The sequence below is a fragment of the Apteryx mantelli genome, chromosome 2 (assembly GCF_036417845.1).
Source record: "Apteryx mantelli isolate bAptMan1 chromosome 2, bAptMan1.hap1, whole genome shotgun sequence".
Taxonomy (NCBI): Eukaryota; Metazoa; Chordata; class Aves; order Apterygiformes; family Apterygidae; genus Apteryx; species Apteryx mantelli.
This window is the reverse complement of record NC_089979.1, coordinates 90,312,956-90,337,020: the sequence shown is the minus strand read 5'-3', so window position 1 is coordinate 90,337,020 and position 24,065 is coordinate 90,312,956. Positions and strand designations below refer to the sequence as shown.

The following is a 24,065-nucleotide window of genomic DNA, read 5'->3' as shown; positions in this document are numbered from 1 at the left end:
GGCTTAATTTTAAAATACGTATTTTAACTTTATTTCAATCTTTTGGATTTTGAATTTTCACTGAAAATTTGCTGGTGACCAATTGATACAGTTAAGTTCATAAAATTCACAAAAGCATAAGTTTCCCAGGAGGGGCAAGAGTTGCAGCAAGACCGTTTTTACTCATGAAAGTGTTTGCAGTCATTTTTAAAGTAATTATTCTATAACACTTCTAAAGCTTAAATAATGATTAAACTATCACATGCTATGAATTCAAGATGTTTAAATTTTCATTGCATCTGGCTTTCAGGTGCTCCTTTCTTATTACTGTTGCTCACTAGGGGTTTTGCACAGCTAGCTAGAATCACATACATGCTTCTCTATACCACTTAGCATAAAAGATTAATGCATTTAAGGAAACTTATCCAAAACTTTTAAATTCTTTTTTTTTGTCAAAAAATTTGAAGCACATGGTTTTAAGTTCACTAAATATTGTATAGCACTGTTTGTTTTGTACTTTAACAATAGCAAACAATTATAACATACATACACTTGAATAAAGTAATTACAAAGTCATTTGAGACAGATAGCTAGACAAATACTTAAAAAAAAAAAAAACAACAAAACACAGATTCCTCAAGTAAAAGTAGACTAGAACTATGGTTGCTTACCTGCAAATAACTAAATTTAAAAAAAGAATACAAACTGCAAGACACATTTGAGAGGAATAAGAGTGATCTAAAAAACAAATGACACCCCCCCCAAAAAAAACCCCAAAGAGTTCCCTTGTCAGTATTCAGTGACTACAAGCAGCCCCATTTTTTCTGCTAAAGAAAAGATGGATCACTTTTCTCATTATGATTCTTGAGATTTCAATCTAAAGGAAAAAACAAACCTTCTGAGGAGACTGTCAGTCACACAGAAGAGAAGAAAGTGGTTTGTTTGTATACCTCCATACATGGAAGGCAGCAATAAGGCTTACTGTTGGCTCTTTACAACACGCTACTTTTTCCACCCGAAAGAATTTAAACTCTATTGTGTTGGTGTTTATACAGCTGTTTTTCATTTGTTTTAAGAAAGTTATAAGGCAGGTAGAAATTTGCTATTTTCAGTCAGTCACTCTAAATCACTCGTTAACTAATGGAATAATTCAATCTTATTTGTTATCTTAATGCTGTGTAATTAGCTATCAATCTTCAATTCAAAATAAGCTTGAAAACAAACACTTCCAGCTTAATAAAGGTCAATTTAGCAGACCCTGAATATTATAGTATTGCTTAAAAATATTGCTTAAAAATTGTAATTTTACATTACATTTAGTTTTGCTTCTATCAGGGGGATGGGGCATAACTACCTGTTTTCCCCTATGTTCTTTCACCACTATATACAACATCTATTCTCCTTGTGAAAGAATATTAATGCTGGATAATTTATAAAGGATAGTACCAAATTTGCACCAATTCAATCAATGCTACTTTCCTGACATCAATTCTTACTGTATTATCAGCACTAAGATCAGTACAGATGTGAGTGCAAATTCAAGAAACTAAGTCAGAGTCACCATAACGCAAGAGACACAGCTGTGAACCAACTTCAAAAGATGGGACTGGGTATAGCAATTAACTCTTCAATTTGTTTCCAGTTTGGTGAACGTGTGCTATAGAGAATACACTACTCTTCCCTGTAACCTCTAGCAGAACAGAGTATAAGGCTGCCTCTCTTCCTCATCTTGGCTGCTGTAATCTGCCTCAGTAAGGAACCCTGGGGGGAAGAAGAGTGTTTGCATCTTGCCTGGGAAAAACAAAGTGCACTTAAGCCAGGGAAAGCTTGTGGAACATAAAGAAGATTAGGCAAGAAGAACAGAAAAGGATGAAAGACATTACTATGTCAGGGAGCCAACCCACAGCCAAACCACAGAGGTGATGGAGAGCACAGGACTGCTAGGAATCACAGAAGACCTTTGGGACCTACTTGCATAGGCAGTTTTTCTTCACGGGCCATTGCTTTTCCTTCTGAATAATAATACAATGCTGTGACAAGGTGCAGTATAGCTATTTAAAAACCAAACCAATGAAGTTAGCAGTCTTAAAAGATATTAATTCAAAGACATCACAGTAACAGTTGATTATAGGAAATCAAAGTTACACAAAGAATCCCGATTATCATCATCATTCATGGCTGTGTCAAATGGGAAAAAAAACACCTTTAAATTATGAAAACATTTGTCCTTTTATTTTTGTGTGTGATATCTTCTTTGGAAATAAAATCTTGTGTTTGTCCTTTTTACTCTCTTCAGACCACACCTTACAGAAAAAAATCCAACCAAACAACAACAACAACAACAACAAAAGATCAAAGCTTAAAGCTTCCATTTTGAACGGATTTTTTTTGAAGGCAAGTAATTGGTTTTGAACAGTGAGTATTTGGATGCAGAAATATTTTTATACTGGTGTAACAGAACAGCAGTATGTTAGGATATTTTTCATCATCTCAATTCACGCTTCTATCTCTACCAGTGCTTTCTAACGCAATGAAAAAATAGTTACAATGATAGAACAAATACGTACAAACTTCTGATCACAGAATTGCTGAGGTTGGAAGGGACCTCTGGAGATCATCCAGTCCAACACCCCTGCTCAAGCAGGGTCACCTAGAGCACATTGCACAGGATTGCGTCCAGGTGTGTTTTGAATATCTCCAGAGAAGGAGACTCCACAACCTCTCTGGGCAACCTGGTCCAGTGCTCTGTCACCCTCACAGTGAAAAAGTTTTTCCTCATGTTCAGATGGAAGTGTCTGTGTTTCAGTTTGTGCCCATTGCCTCACGCCCTGTGGCTCGGCACCACTGAAAAGAGTCTGGTCCCATCCTCTCGACACCCTCCCTTCAGATACTTGTACACGTTGATAAGATCTCCTCTCAGCCTTCTCTTCTCCAAGCTAAACAGGCCCAGCTCTCTCAGCCTTTCCTCATAAGAGAGATGTTCCAGTTCCCTAATCATCTTTGTAGCCCTTCGCTGGACTTGCTCCAGTAGTGCCACATCCCTCTTGTACTGGGGAGCCCAGCACTGGATGCAGTACTCCAGATGTGGCCTCAGCAGGGCTGAGTAGAGGGGGAGAATCACCTCCCTCGACCTGCTGGCAACACTCTTCCTGATGCACCCCAGCATACCATTGGCCTTCTTGGCCACAAGGGCACATTGCTGCCTCATGCTTAACTTGGTGTCCAGCAGCACTCCCAGGTCCTTCTTGGCAGAGCTGCTTTCCAGCAGGTCAACCCCCAACCTGTACTGGTGCATGGGGTTATTCCTCCCCAGGTGCAGGACCCTGCACTTGCCTTTGTTGAACTTCATGAGGTTCCTCTCCACCCACCTCTCCAGCCTGTCCAGGTCTCTCTGAATGGCAGCACAGCCTTCTGGTGTATTGGCCACTCCTCTCAGTTCTGTGTCATCAGCAAACTTGCTGAGGGTGCACTCTGTGCCTTCATCCAGGTCATTGATGAAGAAGTTGAACAAGACTGGACCCAGGACTGACCCCTGGGGGACACCGCTAGCTACAGGCCTCCAACTAGACTCTGTGCCACTGATCACAACCCTCCGAGCTCTGCCATTCAGCCAGTTCTCAATCCACCTCACTGTCCACTCATCTAACCCACACTTCCTGAGCTTGTCTATGAGGATACTATGGGAGACAGTGTCGAAAGCCTTGCTGAAGTCTAGGTAGACAACATCCACTGCTCTCCCCTCATCTACCCAGCCAGTCATTCCATCATAGAAGGCTATCAGGTTGGTTAGGCATGATTTCCCCTTGGTGAAGCCATGCTGACTACTCCTGATCACCTTCTTGTCCTCCACATGCTTGGAAATGGCCTCCAGGATGAGCTGCTCCATCACCTTTCCAGGGATGCAGGTGAGGCTGACTGGCCTGTAGTTCCCTGGGTCCTCCTTCTTGCCCTTTTTGAAGACTGGGGTGACATTGGCTTTCTTCCAGTCTTCAGGCACCTCTCACGTTCTCCGTGACCTTTCAAAGATGATGGAGAGTGGCTTAGCAATAACATCCGCCAGCTCCCTCAGCACTCGTGGGTGCATCCCATCAGGGCCCATGGATTTGTGGGTGTCAGGTCTGCTTAAATGATCTCTAACCCACTCCTCCTCCACCAAGGGAAAGTCTTCCTTTCTCCAGACTTTCTCTCTTGCCTCCAGGGTCTGGGATTCCTGAGGGCTGGTCTGAGCAGTAAAGACTGAAGCAAAGAAGGCATTCAGTAACTCTGCCTTCTCTGTATTCTTCGTTACCAGGGCACCCACCCCATTCAGCAAAGGGCCCACATTTTCCCTAGTCTTCCTCTTGCTAGTGATGTATTTGAAGAAGCCCTTCTTGTAGTCCTTGACATCTCTAGCCAGATTTAATTCCAAACGGGCCTTAGCCTTCCTCGTCGCATCCCTGCATACTCTGACAACGTTCCTATATTCCTCCCAAGTGGCCTGTCCTCCTTTCCACTTTCTGTAGACTTCCTTCTTCTGGTTGAGTTTTGCCAGGAGCTCCTTGCTCATCCATGCAGGTCTCCTGCCTCCTTTGCTTGACTTCCTACTCATAGGGATGCACCGCTCTTGAGCCTGGAGGAGGTGATGTTTGAATATTAACCAGCTCTCTTGAACGCCCCTTCCTTCTAGGGCCCTAACCCATGGGATTCCTCCAAGTAGGTCCCTGAAGAGGCCAAAGTTTGCTCTCCTGAATTCCAGGGTTGCAATCCTACTTAGTGCCCTGCTGCCTCCTCGCAGGATCCTGAACTCCACCATCTCATGGTCACTGCAGCCAAGGCAGCCCCCAACCTTCACATCTTCCACCAGTCCTTCTTTGTTTGTTAGTACGAGGTCCACCTCTCCTTGTTGGCTCCTCCACCACCTGTGTCAAAAAGTTATCATCAATGCTCTGCAGGAACCTCCGGGACTGTTTGTGCCTAGCTGTGTTGTCTCTCCAGCAGATATCAGGGTGGTTGAAGTTCCCCATGAGAACCAGGGCCTGGGATCGTGAGGCTACTTCCAGCTGTCTGTAGAAGGCCTCATCGACTTCCTCTTCCTGATCAGGTGGCCTGTAGTAAACACCCACAGCAGTGTCACCCATGCTAGCCTGCCCTTTAATCCTTACCTATAAGCTCTCGACTCGCTCTTCATCCACCTCTAGGCACAGCTCAATACATTCCAGTTGCTCTCTCACATAAAGAGCAACTCCACCACCTCGCTGATACTCCACTTCTGATGGAACAACTGACAGGATATTATAGACCAATGAGGAAAGAAAATAAAAATGGTAATAGAACAGCAAAATTCCACCAGTATAATTGTCTTACCACACTTCGCTATCTAAGTAACCCCTAGGATTCCCCCCTCCCCCAACAACACTTTGCAGAATACGCAAACAAAATAAAAAAGCTTTCTATTGTGCAAAAAAGTGGTCCTTGCTTTTAAAGATAATGTTCTTTAGCATAAAAATTCATTCACTTGTGCAACTGACTTTTTAACCTATATGTCATCAGAACAATCACAGTCATAAATCGAAGAAAGGACCGAAACCTCCATTTTTGTATGCTCAGAAACTCTCAAGGGCTAAGTCTACTCTATTCATACCCATTGGAATATACTTGCTAATTTCACAAGGAGCCAAATCAGTTTTTAAGATATTCTAAGTATGATGGAGAATGTGGAGCATGCTTACAGAGAAAGAGTGCCGACTGAACATACAGTACAAAACCCAGTTAAAAAAATGATAATGCCGGTAAAATAGTAGCAAAATAGTATTAGAAATGCTGTATGACTAGTCATTTTTTTAATCAGTCTTATTTCAGTTGAGATTAAGTCAATCAGGAGTCAAACTAAAATAAAATATAACATTCTTAAAGTTAAGTTTTAATATAGGACTGTTTTCGAATAGAAAAAAAAAAAGACTTCATAGCTATGTCAAATTAGTGTAGTCAGACCTGTCAACATTAGCAACTTCAAAAGCACAGATTGTCTTTCCAATGCATGCACAGCAAACCCAGTGCATCTGGGACATCACACAAGGAGTGACTCTGAACATGCACAGCAGCCATTTGTCTAGAACTCAAGGGCATTTGGCAATGGAGCAGAGAGACAACTGAAAAACTAACAGGTCACCGAGAGTCTTGTAGGGCAGAAAAACATCACTAACATTAGTAGTTGACCCCCACATCAGCAGCACTGGTAGGTGCAACTTTAGAATATAAAGCAGGTCTCAGTAAATTACCCCAGTTTCGGCTACACAATATCATCAGCAGACCAACTGTGTCAGTACTACTGCTCCAAATTCTAAAATATGTTTCTTTCTGCTAGTTCCCCTGCAACAAAAGGGATTTAAAATTTCCTGACATTGCCAGACTCCAAGAATATGCATGTAGCTTTCCCCATGCACCTGGGAACAAATCCGCCAAGAGCCTCAGTGCTCCGCTCCCCACCAGAATCCACAGCCCTGAGCAGGGAGGCAGGCTGCCCAGATTAAGTAGAGAAAGAAATAGATGATTAATAGAGAGCAAGAAGCAAAGATCAAAGTTAACCAGTACAGTACTGAATTTTGATTCAGTGAGTAGTTGTTAATGCCTACTGGAAGAGCTTCAGTGAGAGATTATGAAAAACAGGCATCAGAACAGTCAGTAATCCAACAGCCAGCAAACCTACTTGGGAATCAAAGCTGGTGGGTTATGATGTATTTTCTACCCTTCTTTGGGTAGGGCCTTGTCTGGAAAATATGCAGAAGCAGAGCTTACCCGAATCATAACCCATAGTGCTTGTAAGCAGAAGTGTATCTCATTTAAGAAACCAGCAGGAATTTACACAGGGCTCAGAGCAGCTTAACAGTGTCAGGAGTTAGGCAATTTTGTAAACCCTGAGAAACATGGTCGAGTACATTTACACTGATCAGAGAAAGTTTAGGGGAAAAAAAACCCACTCAAATTCTACATAACTTGGCCATTTGTATTAGAGTGAGGATTTTAAAACAAACAAATGATGTAAAGTCTGATAAGAATTAAGTACAATAAGTGTTTATGATGATACATTGATACCTACAGGATGGCCAGTTAAAGTAGAAGGAATCTTTGGATTAAGAGCATTATAAACTCAGAGAACTTTATATTTTTTTATAGCTGATACTGTAGTGCCGATTAGTGGTTCACAAAGCTAAACAGCCAGATGAATGTGAGATTATTATCAAAGAGGAACTCACAAAAGGAAACCAAAGAGATTCTGTTTCCTGCAGTGATTCTAATGACAACCTACCTCTAGTGTCTGCTAGTCTAGCATCTGAAAAGTTACTCCAGTTTCCTAATACTTAAATTGCAGTATGGAATACATTACACAGTGAATCCTTAAAAATCGTAGCTTCACTGTTTATAACAAGTCATGGTAATTTTTAGTTCACACAATATAGCAATAGCACGGTCAATCTGTAAAAGAAAAAAAAGCTTGAATTATGAGACAGGACTAATATTTTACATTATAGAGCAGACATTATCATGTAACAAGTATTCAATAATACATTATTTGCTGATTGTTTACTGTCAAATAATTACCATATAATGACAGGTTACATACAGTACTGTATTATTACAAGATAAGGGCATGATTAATTCAGTATCCTAGATCTATGCAATAATTACTTCTGAATTGGCTAAATTATTTACACTACAAACTACAAAAATATATACCTAGTCAGACTCTGTGAGATAACTACATACTTGTTACTTAGTTTTTCATGGGAAGATTCCAGTGAAAAGCATCATGCAAGTGGAAAGAGTAGGATTTTTTTCTCTCCTGAAGATTTAAAATTAGTTGGTTTACTGGAGGCACATTTCTGCTTCAAGTAAGTAGTAAACTGGAGCACTATTATTGTGTTATATATTTCCATATGGCCAATCATCTATTGCAATGCTAGTTCTAACTGACAAAGGAAATAGACCAAAACATGATAGAATTAACATTTAATTAACTCACAGACCAATTATAAACAACATTCACTCACCTTTGATCAACGGACAGGAGAAGTAATAATAAATTATACAGAAAATGTAAATAAAGTGTTTTTAATTAGTGTAATTAATCACCTCTCACATTCTTCAACTTTTGCTCATTTGAGTAACAGCTGAAAGAAAGCACTAGCAAAACTCCTTTAACATCTTTTAAACATTCACTTAGAGAATTAATAGATCGAGGTGCATCATATCCCAGCTAGAACAAATCATCTTGTAACTGTTACTATATGCCTAATTAAAGCATTTCAAATACACACCGAAGAGTCACTGCTTATTGTTTCTTCTTCCTCTTAGGTCACATAGTTTGAGTGTGAAATACTGATTCCTATTCTACAACCTGCTTTTTCTTTTTCTTTTTTAAAGTGTTTATCCCTATGCAAAGTAGTTGCTTACCACTGTTAAAGCTTGATTGTGTTTGTTTCCCAGTTTTACAAAGGGATAGATGATTAAAAAAGATTTAATAAAATAACAGAACAGGTCAGGTACCTGTAGAGCAGGCACTAAATTTCTGAGTGCTCAATGGTATTTGGGAAGCTGGGGGAATCCTAGAACTATACTGAAAGACTATTAAAAACAATGGTAGCTCTTGACGGTACTTTGTCAGGGTGTTTCCACAGTATTTGATAGAAGAATGGAGAAGATGATAGTTAAAGACAAGGTGGACATTCATGATCCTAGTGATATTAAATTCTTTGGTGTCTCACTGGTATATACTGCTTCTAAGTCCTGCTCCCAGGATTAGGCTGCATATCAGACTGCAATTAGGAAAAATATTGTCTCCAAACCTGATGGAGAAAGAAACGTTTGTTTGCTTGTTTTTAAATCCTCTGTTGCATTATGGCCTATTTTTGAGATCATCTGAAACATTCTTTAAAGAAATGCTCTGTTGCTGTGATGATTTAGGACAGCACTAGAAAGATGAAGAATTGCGTGAATGGAAGGTAAGTCCTCCTAGTGCCTCAGGGGATCACAAACAGCAGTGACCTTGATGGCTAAGTAACTTCTCCCTCCCTCTCCTCCATTTTCTAGTCTCTGGGGAAGTTACAAAGAGTGCAGACACCAGCAGTGGAGGCCATGGGCAATCATGGAGGATAACCCTGGGAACTAAATGAGAGACCTTTGTGCTTATTATAAAAAGAGAACATTTTCTTAATTATAGGCAGAAAAAATGAGATTCAACCAAGGCAAAGCTTAACATCTGAACAAGGTGTATAGCTCAGCTATCACAACAGGCTTCAGAGGCATAACATGCATAAGACGTCACGAGGAGGAATACGAAAAACTAAATCAAAAAACAAAAACAGAACAAGTCAGCTATGACTGATCAAACAGATTCTGTAGAAAAAGGACTTTCAAGCCAACTGTTAGTCAGAGCTCAAACAAAAGATACCAAGCACCTATAATAAAATAACAATAATAGGCATTTCCCCCTCCCCGCCCCCCAGACAAGGACTGACAATATTAGGACAATATTTTCAAGACCTACATCCTAGGAAATATTTAAATATTAAAGATATCAGTACTTTTATATTATAATTAAAAATGCCAAGGCTGCAACATAACAAAGGTATTCCATAGCCTAGTAATGCAGAAAGGAAAAAGGAAGAAAAAAAAAAAAAAGCAAGTGCATACATAAAATCAAGAAGTAAATGATAATGCTTTAGCTGTAAAATCACAAGCAGCTCCCTTGTTATGAAATGAACACATCTTAGATGAGAAGCAACAATCATTAAACAAGTACACTGAAAACAAACGTGTTTTACAAAAATGTAAAGCCCCATGGTAATTTATATGCAACACCATGCTCCACCAAAATTAAGAGGGCTATGTTCTACCTATAGATATAGAAAAGAGCTTTAGTGTTTTAATATAGCCTATTTTTATGTAGTGGAAAATGGGATTCTGTGGAAAGCCTTCAGAAATGTAGAGTAAGTTCATTTTCATCCCAGAATCCTATAAATGATATATAACTGAAGAAACAATGCAAAAACTAGGCCGATACCACTATATAAGGGAACAATACAAGGATATCTCTCCTAACTCTTTTTGACCTAATTACTATTAGAATAAATGAAGAAGTACACTTTACTTCAAGAGTAGTGAACAGGGAATAGAAAACAGTTTCCTTACATGCTGATTTCCTTACATGCTTTTTATGCAAGATAAAAGTTAGCTATTTTTATAAGAGAAAAACAGAAGCTTTTGGTAGGATTTGAAATAATAAATCACTACTCCAAGGGATAACCAAAGCACCACAAATGCCCACAAGAAGTAGTGAAAAGAAAAAAAAAACCCTGAAGTGAGAAAGCTGCTTAAAAGCTACACTGTAGACAACTTTCATGAGCGGTTCAGCAAGCAAAACTCATGGATACTGAACACTAACATTAACTATCATAATTCCAGCATGTTGCTGTAAGCTCCAATATCCACTCACACTTCTGCATGCCGCTGCATCCCTCCCCGAAAGTAAACAGCTCTTTTTTGATTATTCAAATGTTTTTGCATTAGGTATGGAGAGACCCATATTTCATTTATGCAGCATTTCCAGTACTGTAAGCATGGCAACAATGAACAGCAGTTTTGCAAGTTGCTTACTAGACGCTTTGCAGATAAACAGTTTGGGCAGTATCTTTGTGTACCCGAGACTCTCTGGCTGCATTTTATGCTTCTACTTTCCCATTCAGGGTCCCTAGGTATGTACCACACTCTGCCTTCACATTGTACTTAGAAAATGCATTTCTCCATTTACAAGGCCAAGTTGTAAAGAACAGAGATAACGTCATACTCTGCATTACCATAGAAATAAGAAAAATCCTATTTTGTTGAGAGCAATGTAAACATTTTACAGAGGTGAACCAGCTAACTATCTCTTTTCAAGGTTGCTCCTACATACTTTTTATGGTCATGAGCTGGCACTGGTAGATCACAGAACTATGCAATTCTTATCATTTCTAGCTGTGATGAGAGAGCAAGTGCTGGCATATCACTGAGGCACTGATTTATCAGTCTGTCCTGAAGACGTGGGTGCATTTGTTTCCTGGTCCTGGTCCAATATTTACTGATATTCTTTTGCATGGTAGGTTCAGATGCCAAGTCTCCTTCTTTGCTCCACTTCTACAGAAGCTATCATAAGTCACTGTCACTTTCTAATGAGTTTCAGTAGCTGCTTCCTGCAGTGGATGAGGGAACACCTGGATGAAGGAACATCTGGTTGCCTGCTCAGGATTTGTATTTGCCACAGGCTAATCATTACAAGCCACAGACTGATCATTACCTCCTTTCCATCTTTGAACTGTTGCTGCTTTTTTGGTCTCAACTCTCTTACCTTTATCTCCATTTTCTTCCTCCCTGTATGTTTTGCCTGCTATTATTATTCCTATGTTAATTCAACTTACACATTTTGTATTACAGTGATAAAGCTAGAAAGACTATAAGGCATTGTTTTCTTTAGCAAAGGATTTTCAATCAATTACACAGCATAAAAAGACATCAGGTATCAAAGTCTGACTCATCTCAAGGCAAGCAAACTCAGAGATACAAAGTAATACGGTGATATCAGTATGGAATTTACATATAAAAGTACATCTCATTATGTAGACATAACCTGAGCTGAGGGCACCCTAAGAAACATGCTGTAGGTGACAGCACATTGAAACAAAAATTCTGCCTGTAGACTGCTTTATGGAAATGGAGGGAAGTTAGAAATTACTTAGCTGCAAAGTTGTCATAGTATTACCTTTTGACTCCCAAAATGACAAACCAATGACCAGGGTGGATTAGCTTGAAGTTACATAAACATGTAAGAAGTGAGGATAGCAAGGACACACACAGATTTTTTTTTTTCTCTGCAGATGAATCATCATCTGTTTTGGGGAAAAGACACTGGGTTTTATTTCATGATGTGTAAGAATAGAAAATAAAGGAAAAAGATGGAACTGAAACAAGAAGGGAAGTAAAAGACATAGGGAGTGGGAATACAGTCATGGGCAGTGTGGGGAGGACAGAATAACGTGAAAAAATGAGAGTGCAAAGGAAAGGAGAAGGCTGAGAGATAACGGAGTCAACATCTCTGGCTGGATATTCCTTCCTGAAGAGAGGAAATTGTAACAGGCAGGCTGCAGCACTTTAAATCCAAAAGTAAAGGAATACACTGGACTGCCACGTTTCAAACGATTCTGTCAGTGGCTTCTAACGGTCTCTCCCTGCTTTCTCATGGAGAAGTCTGTAACACCCCTCCCCCCCCTCCCTCCCCCCCCAGACACCCTATCAATTTATAAGAGCCGCAGAAGAATTTAGGCAATTGGTGCCACACACAGGAAGGTGCCCACAGTAACCTGTGCGCTACTCCAGAGGAATAAGCACAAGTAGAAGCTGCTTTTCTGAATCCTGGTTCAGATTTCTGATTCAGATTTAATTGGATCTACTGCTTGTAAAGTAATCATATGTGAAAAGAGAACTTGAAGACAGGCAGAGAACCAAAGCAGAATGAGGTAGGCTAGACCTGAGTTACGATCCATAGCACCAGCCCGGCAAGATATCATAGCAGACCACAGTTGGTGAAATAGATGCCAAAGACATCCCACTGTCAGGATCCCTGATAGTGAAAGTTGTGGCTCAGCTCCTAAGTCTGACTCTTTGCAGTGGTCTTGCCAAAAAAGGAAGAGTGGTACTCATGCTCTTAAAGTGAGAAGACCAGCACAAATTTAATAGCATACAGTATACGCCAACACCAAAGACATGTCTGATTTATGTGACACATGCCATCCTGATACCAGTGATAATGATCACAGGTGGCAGAAGAAAAGTATAGAGCACTTAATGACAGTGTTTGATCCACATCTTTTTTGTCTAATGCTACTCTCAGTATCTTTGAACTCAGCCTCTGACTGAGGATGAAAACAATAAAGTCCAATCAAAGGATGTTCAGTGCTGATGGGGAATTTCCTGAGGCAGCACTGGCTGTAGACTTTAAATCTGAGATGTAAAAGTTGTTCTTTGGGTCAGGGCTAGAGCTTGCTTCATACTATCAAATCTTAATGTCTTTCAGGGTTTAGTGATGAATCTACAGGAACTTTACATGGTCAGCTCTTTTGTGAGGACACTCATCTCTCTCTGAAGACTGCTTCTAGAACTAGACCTCTGTTGTAGGGATTGGCTTTGGTATTAGCCAGCACCTCTTACAATGCTAAATGACACGCTGATTTTCTTATGCTCATATTTAGAGTGACTAGGGCCAGAAAGGGAGGATCTCAGGGACCTAAGTCTTTAAGGACTGCTTCAAAAGCCAGAACACAACTCACAGTTTAGTCAATTTGTGCACAGTTTTATCTGTGAGAACAAACAACAACTAACTCTGAGACCACCCTTTAACAAAAGATATTCCTTGTTTATCCACCTTTCAGGGGATTTACCTCAATACAAAATGAGCAAAAATACTTCAAAGCCCTGAATTTTTGAAGCCAAAGTATGGAAAAGGCTTTTATTAAAAGAGAGAGATGGAATAAGCGGAGACATGCAGCATGTCTGACCACAAATATTTACCCAGAATATATTAAAATAATCCTGGAAGTTTCATCAATAAATCAAAATTTCCTCAGGCTTCATACTCAGAGAGATTTATCTGGAGCTAAGAACTGCTGAGTCAGATAACTGCCAGATTTGCATTAACACTACAGGAAAGTGAAGTAGAAGGAAAGCTGAAGTGACCCAACTGTGTTATGTTCTTATGTCCCAACAGTCACTGACACCACAAAGACTCCAAATCCAGAATTAGAGGGGCATGCACACTTCCTGGGTGATTTACATTTCTGAAACATACCCAAAGAGCACATGATTTTATTAGTGTGTATGTTTATCACGAGATCCCATGAGAACACCTCTTCTGTGTGCACAGAGAATGACTCAGCTGGATCACCCTGGCACTCAGAGTAGATAATGAAATGGAAATAATTTCATCTGTCAACAAATTGTGAGGTCCACTGATGCCAAATTTCGTCTCATTGAGCACGTCAGCCATCTGACAGGTGGCAATATCACAAAACAAGCTATGGGATTGAGCACATATACACACACATCTTCTTTTTACACATTCATTGTGTAAATACAGCCTTTTTGTTTCAGTCCATTTTCATTACCTTTGAATAAAGCAGCTGATAAAGGACGAAAATCATAAAGGTTGAACAAGGAGTGCTCTTTCAGCTGGGACATCTGCTTTCACAGAGTAAAGATGATCTCTATTATATCAAAAAAATCACTGAAAGCAAAACTGAATTAAAACAATGAAGTAAGAGCTCAGCCCATCTTTTCAGTTTGAGAATTAGGAAGGTTAGTTAAGTGAAAAACCACATCTGTCTTACACAAAGCTATATACAATAGCTATATATAATTTCATATGATACGAATTATCTCTTTATGTAACAAACAAGTGAATTTTCAGAGGAGAATTTCACTATCTATTATAGCAGACAAATGCACGTATATCAAAATGGTGGTACTGTCCATTTGTGCTGCAGTTTGGGCAAATTGTTTTATCTGACTAGAAGAGTTCATATATTGTAGGATTTAGTTTAAGTGGTAAGCCATGCTCTTTCTTCCCCAGAACAGAAGGACTGAGATCTCCTTAAACTGCCTGCATTTCTGTCAACATCTATCCTCACTGAAGTAAACTCTGGAATGGCACTAACTAAAAAGAGAGTATTTGTTTAATCTGTGTTGTTTTTTTCCTTTATCACTGTGCTGAATTCTATAATTAACCTGCACTCATTCTGGAGAGCAGGAAAATCTGTGCTTTTGTTATTAAGAACCTGAACACAGTAGGGTCACAGAGGTAAATGAAAGTAAGTATATTCAGAAAATTTGAGAAAAAATAAATTTGTCTGGAGTACTGGCCGTGTCAGCTGGGGCAAACTGCAATTCCAATATAAATAATTTTATTTTAAATTGAAACTTGGAATGTATCATTCTTAAAATATCGGACAATTGCAGCCATTTCACACTGATCTGAGAGGTTTTCTGATTTACATCAACAAAAGCTCTGTCTGCAGTCTGTAGTAACTATTCTGAGAGCATGGAAGGAGGGTTTCCACATGAAGTGATTAAACACATAAAAAATAACTAATGAAATGATTACAGTTCAGTTATAAATTTAAGCAGCAAGAGCTCCAGAAATCTGATCCATAAGCCTTTTAAGACTGGTCTTATGTTCATTTTGCAGAGACTGAATCAAGGAAAATAGCATGAAAGATTTAAGTGTAGATACCTTAAATTAAAACTAGGGAATTTTGGATTAGGAGACATTTGAGCCTGTGGTTTAAACCAGGAAGAAAGTGCCAACAGATTTGCTCAGTAATCTCAGTAGTCCGTCTAACCCTCATCTTGTTAATGCCACACCAGAGGGAGTAACTATTCCCTTTCTTCACTGCTGTAGTATATACATGTTGGTAAGGATTTCATGTACTTCAGCTAATTATTTCAGAAAAGGTTTTGTTGCTAGTACCATGGCAGTCTTCTGATGTAACATGCTAATGAACTATAGGGATAGGAAGAATGAGTAGGAGGTAAAGAAATACAGGACCAAAATTTCCTTTCATCCTACATTTAGCCCATTCTTATTCACATTATCCATCTTTAAAATGCAGATTTACCCAATCTTTGCAGGAAATGGTAGTTTGATCTTTAATGACAGCTCAGAGGCCTCCAGTTTCTTCACTTCAGAGAGGCTGGAAGTATCAGGCCCTTTCCCACTCATCTGCAGGCTAGACGGCTAACTTAACAGGCCCTAATGACAGACTTCCTGCACCAATCACCCATCTTCACCCAGAGCATTGTATATCTGCATTTACTCTCATTCCTTCCCTGATCCTTTCTTCCAAGTCCTCTTCCATGTAATCCAAAAAAAAAAAAAAAAAAAAAAGGAGTTCTGACCAGGTAGTAAAAGGAATTAATCTGAAGTAGTTCTGTGATTTTGAGATAGTAATATAAAGGGGTAGAAGTGCCTTTTGTTTCCTGCATTCCTCATTTTTAAATCCTTTCCAATTTAAATATTATTTTTTGGTTTCCACACACACACTCAGCCCTCACTAAGTATTTTTTCGCATCTCCTTCCCAAGTAAATTAACCAATTCCATCATCAAAATACCTTTTCTCAGTTACTGTCACCATTCTGTACTCCTGTGTCTTATGTCTATGCCTAAAACATTCCTGGTATTAGTTCTATCCTGAACTCTCATTCCAGCCCCACACAGTTTTGCTCACCCTGCAATTTTCCTTTTCAAATGATTCTAGTTCCTATACATGCTCCACATTTCTGTCCCTCTCCTATGACTTGTTTCCAGTGTCTCCTATGTGACCTAGCTTGGCTTTCACATGTCTGATTTTTCCCCCTACTCCCATTCAAGAGTGACAGCTATGCATCTTCACTTGTGCAACAGCAGTATTTCAGGTGCTATCAGAAATGGACGATGGGGGAGGGAGGAAACAGTTTCAAAAGGAAAGGAGCAGCCTGCTCTGCCGCTTGCTTGAGGTGGCTGTGCTGGCTGTTACAACTACTTACAATGGGGAGGAAGGAGCAAGTGCCCTTACAGTCACACTAAGGGACTGCGCTGGCCCTTAGGACAGGCAGCAGCTAATGGCTACTGGGCTACAGCTGCCCATCCTCAGGAACTGAGCCTACGTGGAGACCGCTGTCATTCTGCTGGGGACATCTCCACCAACATTTAGGACAATCCGAACTCCTCTCTGATTCTAGGAAAACTATGTCAGGTCATGTTTGATGTAAATTGGAGCGATGCAGTGGTGACAGATCTATAGCTACGTAAAAGATAAAAAAAAACATTACTGCAGTAGAGGAGACTGGACCGAGGAGATGCAGGTTTAGTTCTCAGCTCAGCTACAGACTTCTTGCATAATTGTGGAAGCTTCCTTACTTTTTGTTTGTTTGTAACTAAAATCACGTTTTTCAGGGACCCAATTTATACTGAGTTGGGAGAGAAGGGAGAAGTAGGCAACAGTGCAGGAGTAACCCTCAGACATGTACAACCTTGTCCCAGATTCAAACTTATATATGAGAGAACACAACAGTTCTGAACCTGTCTGACAATAATTACTTAAAACAAACAAACAAACAAAAAAAAGGGATTGCTTTGCTTGCATTGCCCTGAATCAAAGTATTATATACTGGTAGTTATATATTTGTCTATTTGCTGATTCACACTCAGTAGAGATAACTGGTATGCACCACTACTAGCAGTACAGAACCCCTCCTGTCTAAACACCCTTCATGTGACTTGCTCCTTTAGGCTTTGTTGAAAGCTTATATTTGCTAGCAAAGGAGTAGCACATGTGAGGTGATATTGGGGTTTAGATTATTATAATGGCTGCCTGCTATGTGGCCACTTTTAAAAATTAATTCTGAGAAAATCAGACTATGTAAAACCGAATCATAAAGACTGACTAGACAGACAGACTAATCCCCTTCAGAGGAACAGCTACTGATAGATTATCTTGCTAGACTAGAGCCACACAGGTCAAAAAACAATCTGTGGTCACATCCCTGGGCAGCCTTTGATATGACAGTTAAAAAAAAAAAAAATCGGTCCCAACTAAACTAGAACTGCCATGGCAGGCTGGAAATGCCCTAAAGACAGTCAGACTAGTCACAGAAAATGCAGGTATGCATCTGAAATACAGAAGTAAAAATAATTAAAGTTGCAATGTCAAAAGCTCAAAAGTTAGGAAAAAACAGACTTAAGATGCCTTTTTTGAATTATTACATCAGCACATATGCTCTTCCCCTCCCTCCCTATCTTATGGACAGGACACACAATGCAAAACTACTCAGTATTTTGTAGTTGTCTCATTTTTCACTGCATGGCCTCAGGACATCATTGAAAACTGGCCAATATGAAGAGGAAAATTTTTAGAACCCTGGTGGATTATCCCATGACACTCAATGTTCAGTACAAATACATCACAAATATCATGATTTTTATAACACCTGTGAAGCAAAATATTTATATAGTCCTCATTTCCTATTTGGATTTTGAAGGAATTAAGACAAAGTGTCTACAAAGTGCAAATGCTGTGTCTGATATGCTTCAGAGTGAGTTTTAAATTTCCCTTTATATGTTTGAGACACTGCTTCCACAGTGTTCAGTTAAAGCTGTTTGTGCTCAGCACTCCTGCAAATTAGCCACTAACATCTAAAACTAGATATCAATAAAAGATGACTTGAATGATTTCACAACTATCACATCAGAACTTCAGGACACAAGGGAGGGATAAAATTCAATTTTAAGTGCAGAGTTTAACTGTCAAATATGAGATTTTTGTTTTCATTTAGTACTTATCTTCTAACTTCTGTAAGCAATGAGCAGAAGTGCTCCAGCTGAAATCTCCCTTCAGTGCACTATTGCAATCTGAGCCTTAGCTTTGGGGTAAATGAAGCATGGACAGAAAATGGACAAAACAGGGCATGATAATGACTGCATTATAATGCAGCTGCAAGGAAGCCAAATTTTGTTTTACAGGCAACCTTGACTTCAGTAGTTTTGACTTTGCAACCATGGTAACATTTTAACAATTTGACATGTATTTGTGATACTTTATCTAAACTGAAAAAAGAAACCAACCCCCCCCCCAAAAAAAATTCCAGTATATGACATCCTAATTACAATTAGGAGTGATTAGCAGAGCTGCAACCTTTACCTTTACCATATATATCTGTTTCTTAATTAAAAAGATGAATAGCAAGTAGCAACCTAGTTTCATTACCAGGGTGGGCCTGGAAGAGAGAAGTATGAGGCCCTCTGACAAAAGGCTTCACAAATATTTGCTGATAATGAAATGGCAAAGAGTCAAGTTTGCAGCTCTGTGGGGAAGTCTGCTCCCTTGTGAACTGCCTCTTCCCTCCAAACTTAATGTTTCTTAGAGACAGTTTTTGTCCTGTCCATAACTCTTACCTCCTCCACTGACTGTCATTCTCATCACCTGTTTGTTCACTCTCTTTCCACCTATCTCCTGATCCCATGAACAAACCATCCAATGAAGCAAACTTGGCTTTCAACTCTCTGGCCACCCACTTCAATGAATCTCAGCTCCTCTCCTTCTGCTTCCCCACAAAATCCATCTCTTTCTCCTCTTCTCCATTGTTGCTTCCCATTTGCCCACACTCCTTATTCCCCTTCCCACCCAAATGCCTATTTGCATGTTATCTTCCTAGGATACTCCCCTGAAGTTTGTTTTAGTACTGAGTTTTTCACATACTCAGACTTTCTCTCCATCTACTGCCCTCATCTTTCCCTAATATTTTTTCCTCAGTTTCAGTCTCCTTATCTAGGCAGCTTCTGCCAGATTCGCATCCAAGATAGCCTCCCTTTTTCTTCCCCAAGCTCCCCTATCACCACCTACCCAGACTCATCTTTCTGTGCAATCCCAGTATGAAGGCAATTCTTATCATCCTAGTCATTTAATCTGTTTCTTCTTACTTTCAAATGAGGAAAAAAAATGTAAGAGAAAAAATGAGGGCAGTTTGTAAGGGCTTACATTGTTGCATCGTGTTTTACCAATGGAAGACTGTGTTCAGATCAAGCAACATCTTTTCAAGACTGTTAGTGACATTGTTGGCCCAGATCTCATGTACCTAAAAAGTGAAAAATTTCTAATCTCCCAGGACTGTCAACAGTGGATTTTGCTGCAAATCTTGTAGAAAACATTTTAAAAAAATTCTGACAAATTAGCCTTCCACATTCAACCTTGCAACGCCTTGCTTTCACCTGAAATGATGGCCACATTTCAGGGTGATGATTCGCCATCACTGGTGATGCTTTGCAGAAGATGGCTGTCACATTGCATTACCCTTCCCAAAGGAAGGGGAGACCGTCCCCTTTGTTTTGAACTTGGGCAGCCATCTTGAAAGACATGACTCAGTCACCAGGTGCTGGGCAGCACAGGATTGAAAAGACAAAAATGAGATCTCTCAAGAGACAAAAATGAAATCTCTCAAGAGAGCAGAGGGAAGACATATAGAGGAACACTAGAGAAAACAAAAAAGCCAAGATAATGTCAGAAGCAGCAGTAAGAGTGAAGTGAAAGCATGGGAATGTACAGTGGCAGAGGGGAACAGAGTATTTGGATAGGAAACTGATTAAAAGGAAATAGGGAATCATCCTGCTTTTTCATAATCTAGTGCTGCATCTCTTAACCAACCCATTAGCCCATTGGAAAACTGTCTCACTGTATGTGACTCATGAGCACATGCATTTGTAGAAATCTGCTCTCCAGATACATCTCTCTCCTTCGTTTGTGCTATGGGTTAGCCATGATTCCCTTCCACAGCCGCTGGTACTAGCAGAGGATCTACCCACTCACTGCACACTTCTGCAAACAGGGTGGCTGCTAAATCCCCAGTGAACAAACCTTTGGTAAAAGACTCCAGCTTTCTTGTTATAGCTGGCATTCTCAGCATCACCTTTAAAAAGTTCACCTATTTCTGTCTGTGTAACCATTTGAAATTTTTTGTCTTATGGAGTACCAGCCACCTTGTGCTCAGCAGTTAAAAAGTGACCTCAGAATTACACTACCACACTATATTTCATTTTATTACTTTTGCATACTCTAAGAGTGCTGACTGACAGTTACTTTTGTAGTGGTGACACTGAAGTCTTGTGACCTTGTAGTATAGCACAGCTCTACTGCAATTACAGTATATATTACTTAAATAAAAATTCTTTTATCTAATTCACAATTCTTTTGTTCACAAACTTCCAGTGAGATTCACTCCATTAGAAAAAAGGCAGGAATTAACTTGCAAAGGTAGGGAGGTAAGCTTCCTACCCAAAACTACATTGTCTTCTGTCAATATGAGAAAATAATCAACAAAAACATTTAAAAAAGCATTCAATTTTAAAGCATGAAACATTATAAATACTTCTGGGTTCTAAAAAGCACATTTCTAGCAACTTACTTTCACTGGCAGAATAGTCCTGGGGATCAAGTATCCCTGATTCCTGCAGTGATCTAATACAGGAGTCCACCAGCTCCAGACCAGTGGTAAGTTCATCTTCTATGTCCTTCTGGCCATCTGTAATAAGATTAACAACACAAAAAATAAGAGAAAGGCAAAACAGTTACATGTGACTAAACATTCACAGCTAATGAAGGAATGGGTAACACAGCAGGATCACATATTCAAAAGAAAGCTGACCATACAGAAACAGGGAAATTATGCCTGGCCTTGTATTGAGAAAATTCAGGTCTAATCTTTAAAACAGTTATAGACATGTGTAGCAGTACCCCCCTCTGAAAACTCTACAATATTCTAGGTGTTATATTTGCCAAGCCTAGCAGCTTTTGCTGATTTTTGTTAGTTTTTCATAGTGTTATCACACTCTATCAACAAAAAAACCACTGCATAACATATTGTCTTCCCCCCATCTCTTTTAGGGAATATGATCAATCTGGAAAATAAGATATGTCATACTATAATGAAAAGTACATTACCTTGTGTTTGCCAGTGAAACTGCTCTTCTGTTGAACTGTAAAGAAAAAAAAATTGTTAATTTTTTTTGTGAAACCATTCAGTAGAGCACCACCAATATCCAGATCTAAATCTATTCTGATGGAACTGACTTAAGCATGTTAAAAACACATTTAAAATATATCAAGTGTTATTTTACTTTTTTTTTTCATGGATGACTTGCACAGCATTCATTCATCAGGGGGGAATGCATCTTCCTTTCTTAAATATATAAAGCATATATATGTATATATTAAATATATAAAGCATACATATAGAAACTGCCCTCTTAGCCTTGATATACAAATTAGGCTGTTTCACAGACAAAAATGTTAACATCTTACCTTGCTGCTTTTTTTTGATCTTTCTATTGCTCTATCTATTTTATTTTATTTTTTTGGAGAAAGCCATAAATTACTTTCTCAAGTGAAGAGTTACATGTGATTCCTACAAGAAACTACCTGTATGACTTCTGGTTCTACTGAACATTATGTGCATTTTTATATTATTCAAATGTACAGCAAAGTTAATTCAATTGGCCTACATAAGACAGTAAATTTAAATGTGTTTGCGTTTCCATGGACAAACATTTAAACAATGGGAGGTCTTAATTTTAAAATAAGGAGGATGTACATATGAGGATGGGTTAGGTAATTTTTTTCTACAGTAAATAAAATGAAGGATATATTCAATTAGGCAATGAGTACACTTTCCTCCAAGGCATAATCTGCTTACCCTTCAATATACATCTTTCTCCCATGCCAAGAATACAGAAAGGATTGAAGCTACTTAGCAATAATCATTCTTTTGATAACAGTGAAATGATTATTATAGTCATGATTAAAACATTTTTCTGTACCTTTTACAAGGTATTTATAGGGGAGAACAAAGCCATCTGTCACACCTATCAGTTAAAAAAAGAAAAATATTTTTAACTGTTCAAACTGTAAATTTATTTCTTTCTGAAATGCTCTTTTTAATGAGCAAGTGGATTTTACATCTTGAATTGTTTTCCCTGTTCCCAAAGGATGCTGGATCAGTTACAAATATGTGAGTATAGCTCCTAATATCTATGTTCTGTGAACAAGAACAATGTAAATGAAATGAGAAGGTTCTTTTTGGAGGTCTCTTTTTATAGGAAAAGAACTTGGGTTAATTATTAATCAGATCTAATAGTTACAAAAAATTGGATAATTGCCTAATTTACATATAAATAGTTTTAAAAGCACATCTTCAAATTTCTAGCTGGCATCAAAAGTTTTACTCTGATAAATTCAGATCTGTAGATCATCACTAATTTCCAGACATCTATACGTATCTACCATCTGTGGTTGAGACTGACTCACTGTAGTGGGATTTCATGGATTAAGAAGCTAGCCCTTCAATGAAACACTCAGCTAAAATGCTTGCATTCAAGTCTATCAAAGTTAGTAATATTTAAGATACACATAGACAGAGTCCTTCGGCAGATAATAATGGCAAAGTGCTAAACTGGAAGAAATGACTTTTATTTAAATTACCTGTTCAAATGTAGCCATAGAGAACGGTGACTAGGGAGAGTGGCTATTTTTGAAGTACTGATTTTTCCAATTTGAAATTCCTTGTGCCTGATTTTCAAAAGCACTAAACAATTGCAGCTCCAACTCACACATTGGGAATTGAAAGCATTCTTCCTTTCTGAAATTAGGGTCATCCATAGTAAGTAATATATTACTTCCCACTATACAGTCCCACTTCCAGTGTCCAGACTCCTGGATACCACAAAATTTAATATCTCAGGTGACATTTTTGCTGGCAAAATGCGTTATTAAATCTTTCTGGCAAGAGCACGCTGATGTAAAGACTGTGTCATCTCATCCAAATCAGTGAGAAAGGAAACTCAAGTTTGTGCATGAACAGCAAACCATCATTTTGAGGAATTCCAGTTTAGCCCTTTTTAAGCACTAAATTCATACAATAAGTAATAAGCAGATTATTGACATAGTACAGATACTGTTAAATGAATCACTAGGGTCTGATTAGTAGTGATCACTTATATCACTAGTCTGATTTCCACAAACATTTTAATATATTCACCTGACAAATCTAAAATTGGAAGGTGTAAAGAAGGGCTGTAATAAGTTTTGGCTTTTCCAGTTTTAGTCAAGCTCCCTTCTACAAATACTTTAACTCTCTTCTAAAAAATACTGTAACTTTTATAGTTAAGGTAACAGATTTACCAAAATTTTTCATCCTAATAGAACCTTTTGATTCAACATATTAAAAGTGTATTTGCTCCTACAAGGATATCAGTATGTTCTGTTAGGAAAAGAGTTCTGTTTTTCCTCGTTAAATTTGTGCTCTTTAGCTTTCAAACAGTCTGATGTAGTTGCATATTACAAGACTATTTCTTGGTTACAAACCAAGTCTCAGTCTTGCAGACAAACACATAACAAGTTTCCCTAGAAAAATCTGATCAGGATTTGACATGGTTTAAATTTGAACATGCTTCCCCCTGCCCCCCCACTTTTCTTGATTTTTTTTTTTTTAAGGAACC

General features: G+C 38.8%; 1 protein-coding gene across 1 annotated transcript in view; it reads right to left on the bottom strand.

Moving 5' to 3' along the window:
* Positions 1–24,065, bottom strand: part of CTNND2 (catenin delta 2) — a 723,110-nt gene that overhangs the window by 321,180 nt on the left and 377,865 nt on the right. The window contains exons 4-5 of the mRNA XM_067291004.1: positions 21,514–21,548; positions 20,978–21,094 (exon numbers count right to left, since the gene is read on the bottom strand). Coding sequence (XP_067147105.1) covers positions 20,978–21,094; positions 21,514–21,548 — 152 coding nt within the window. The remainder of the gene's footprint in view (positions 1–20,977; positions 21,095–21,513; positions 21,549–24,065) is intronic.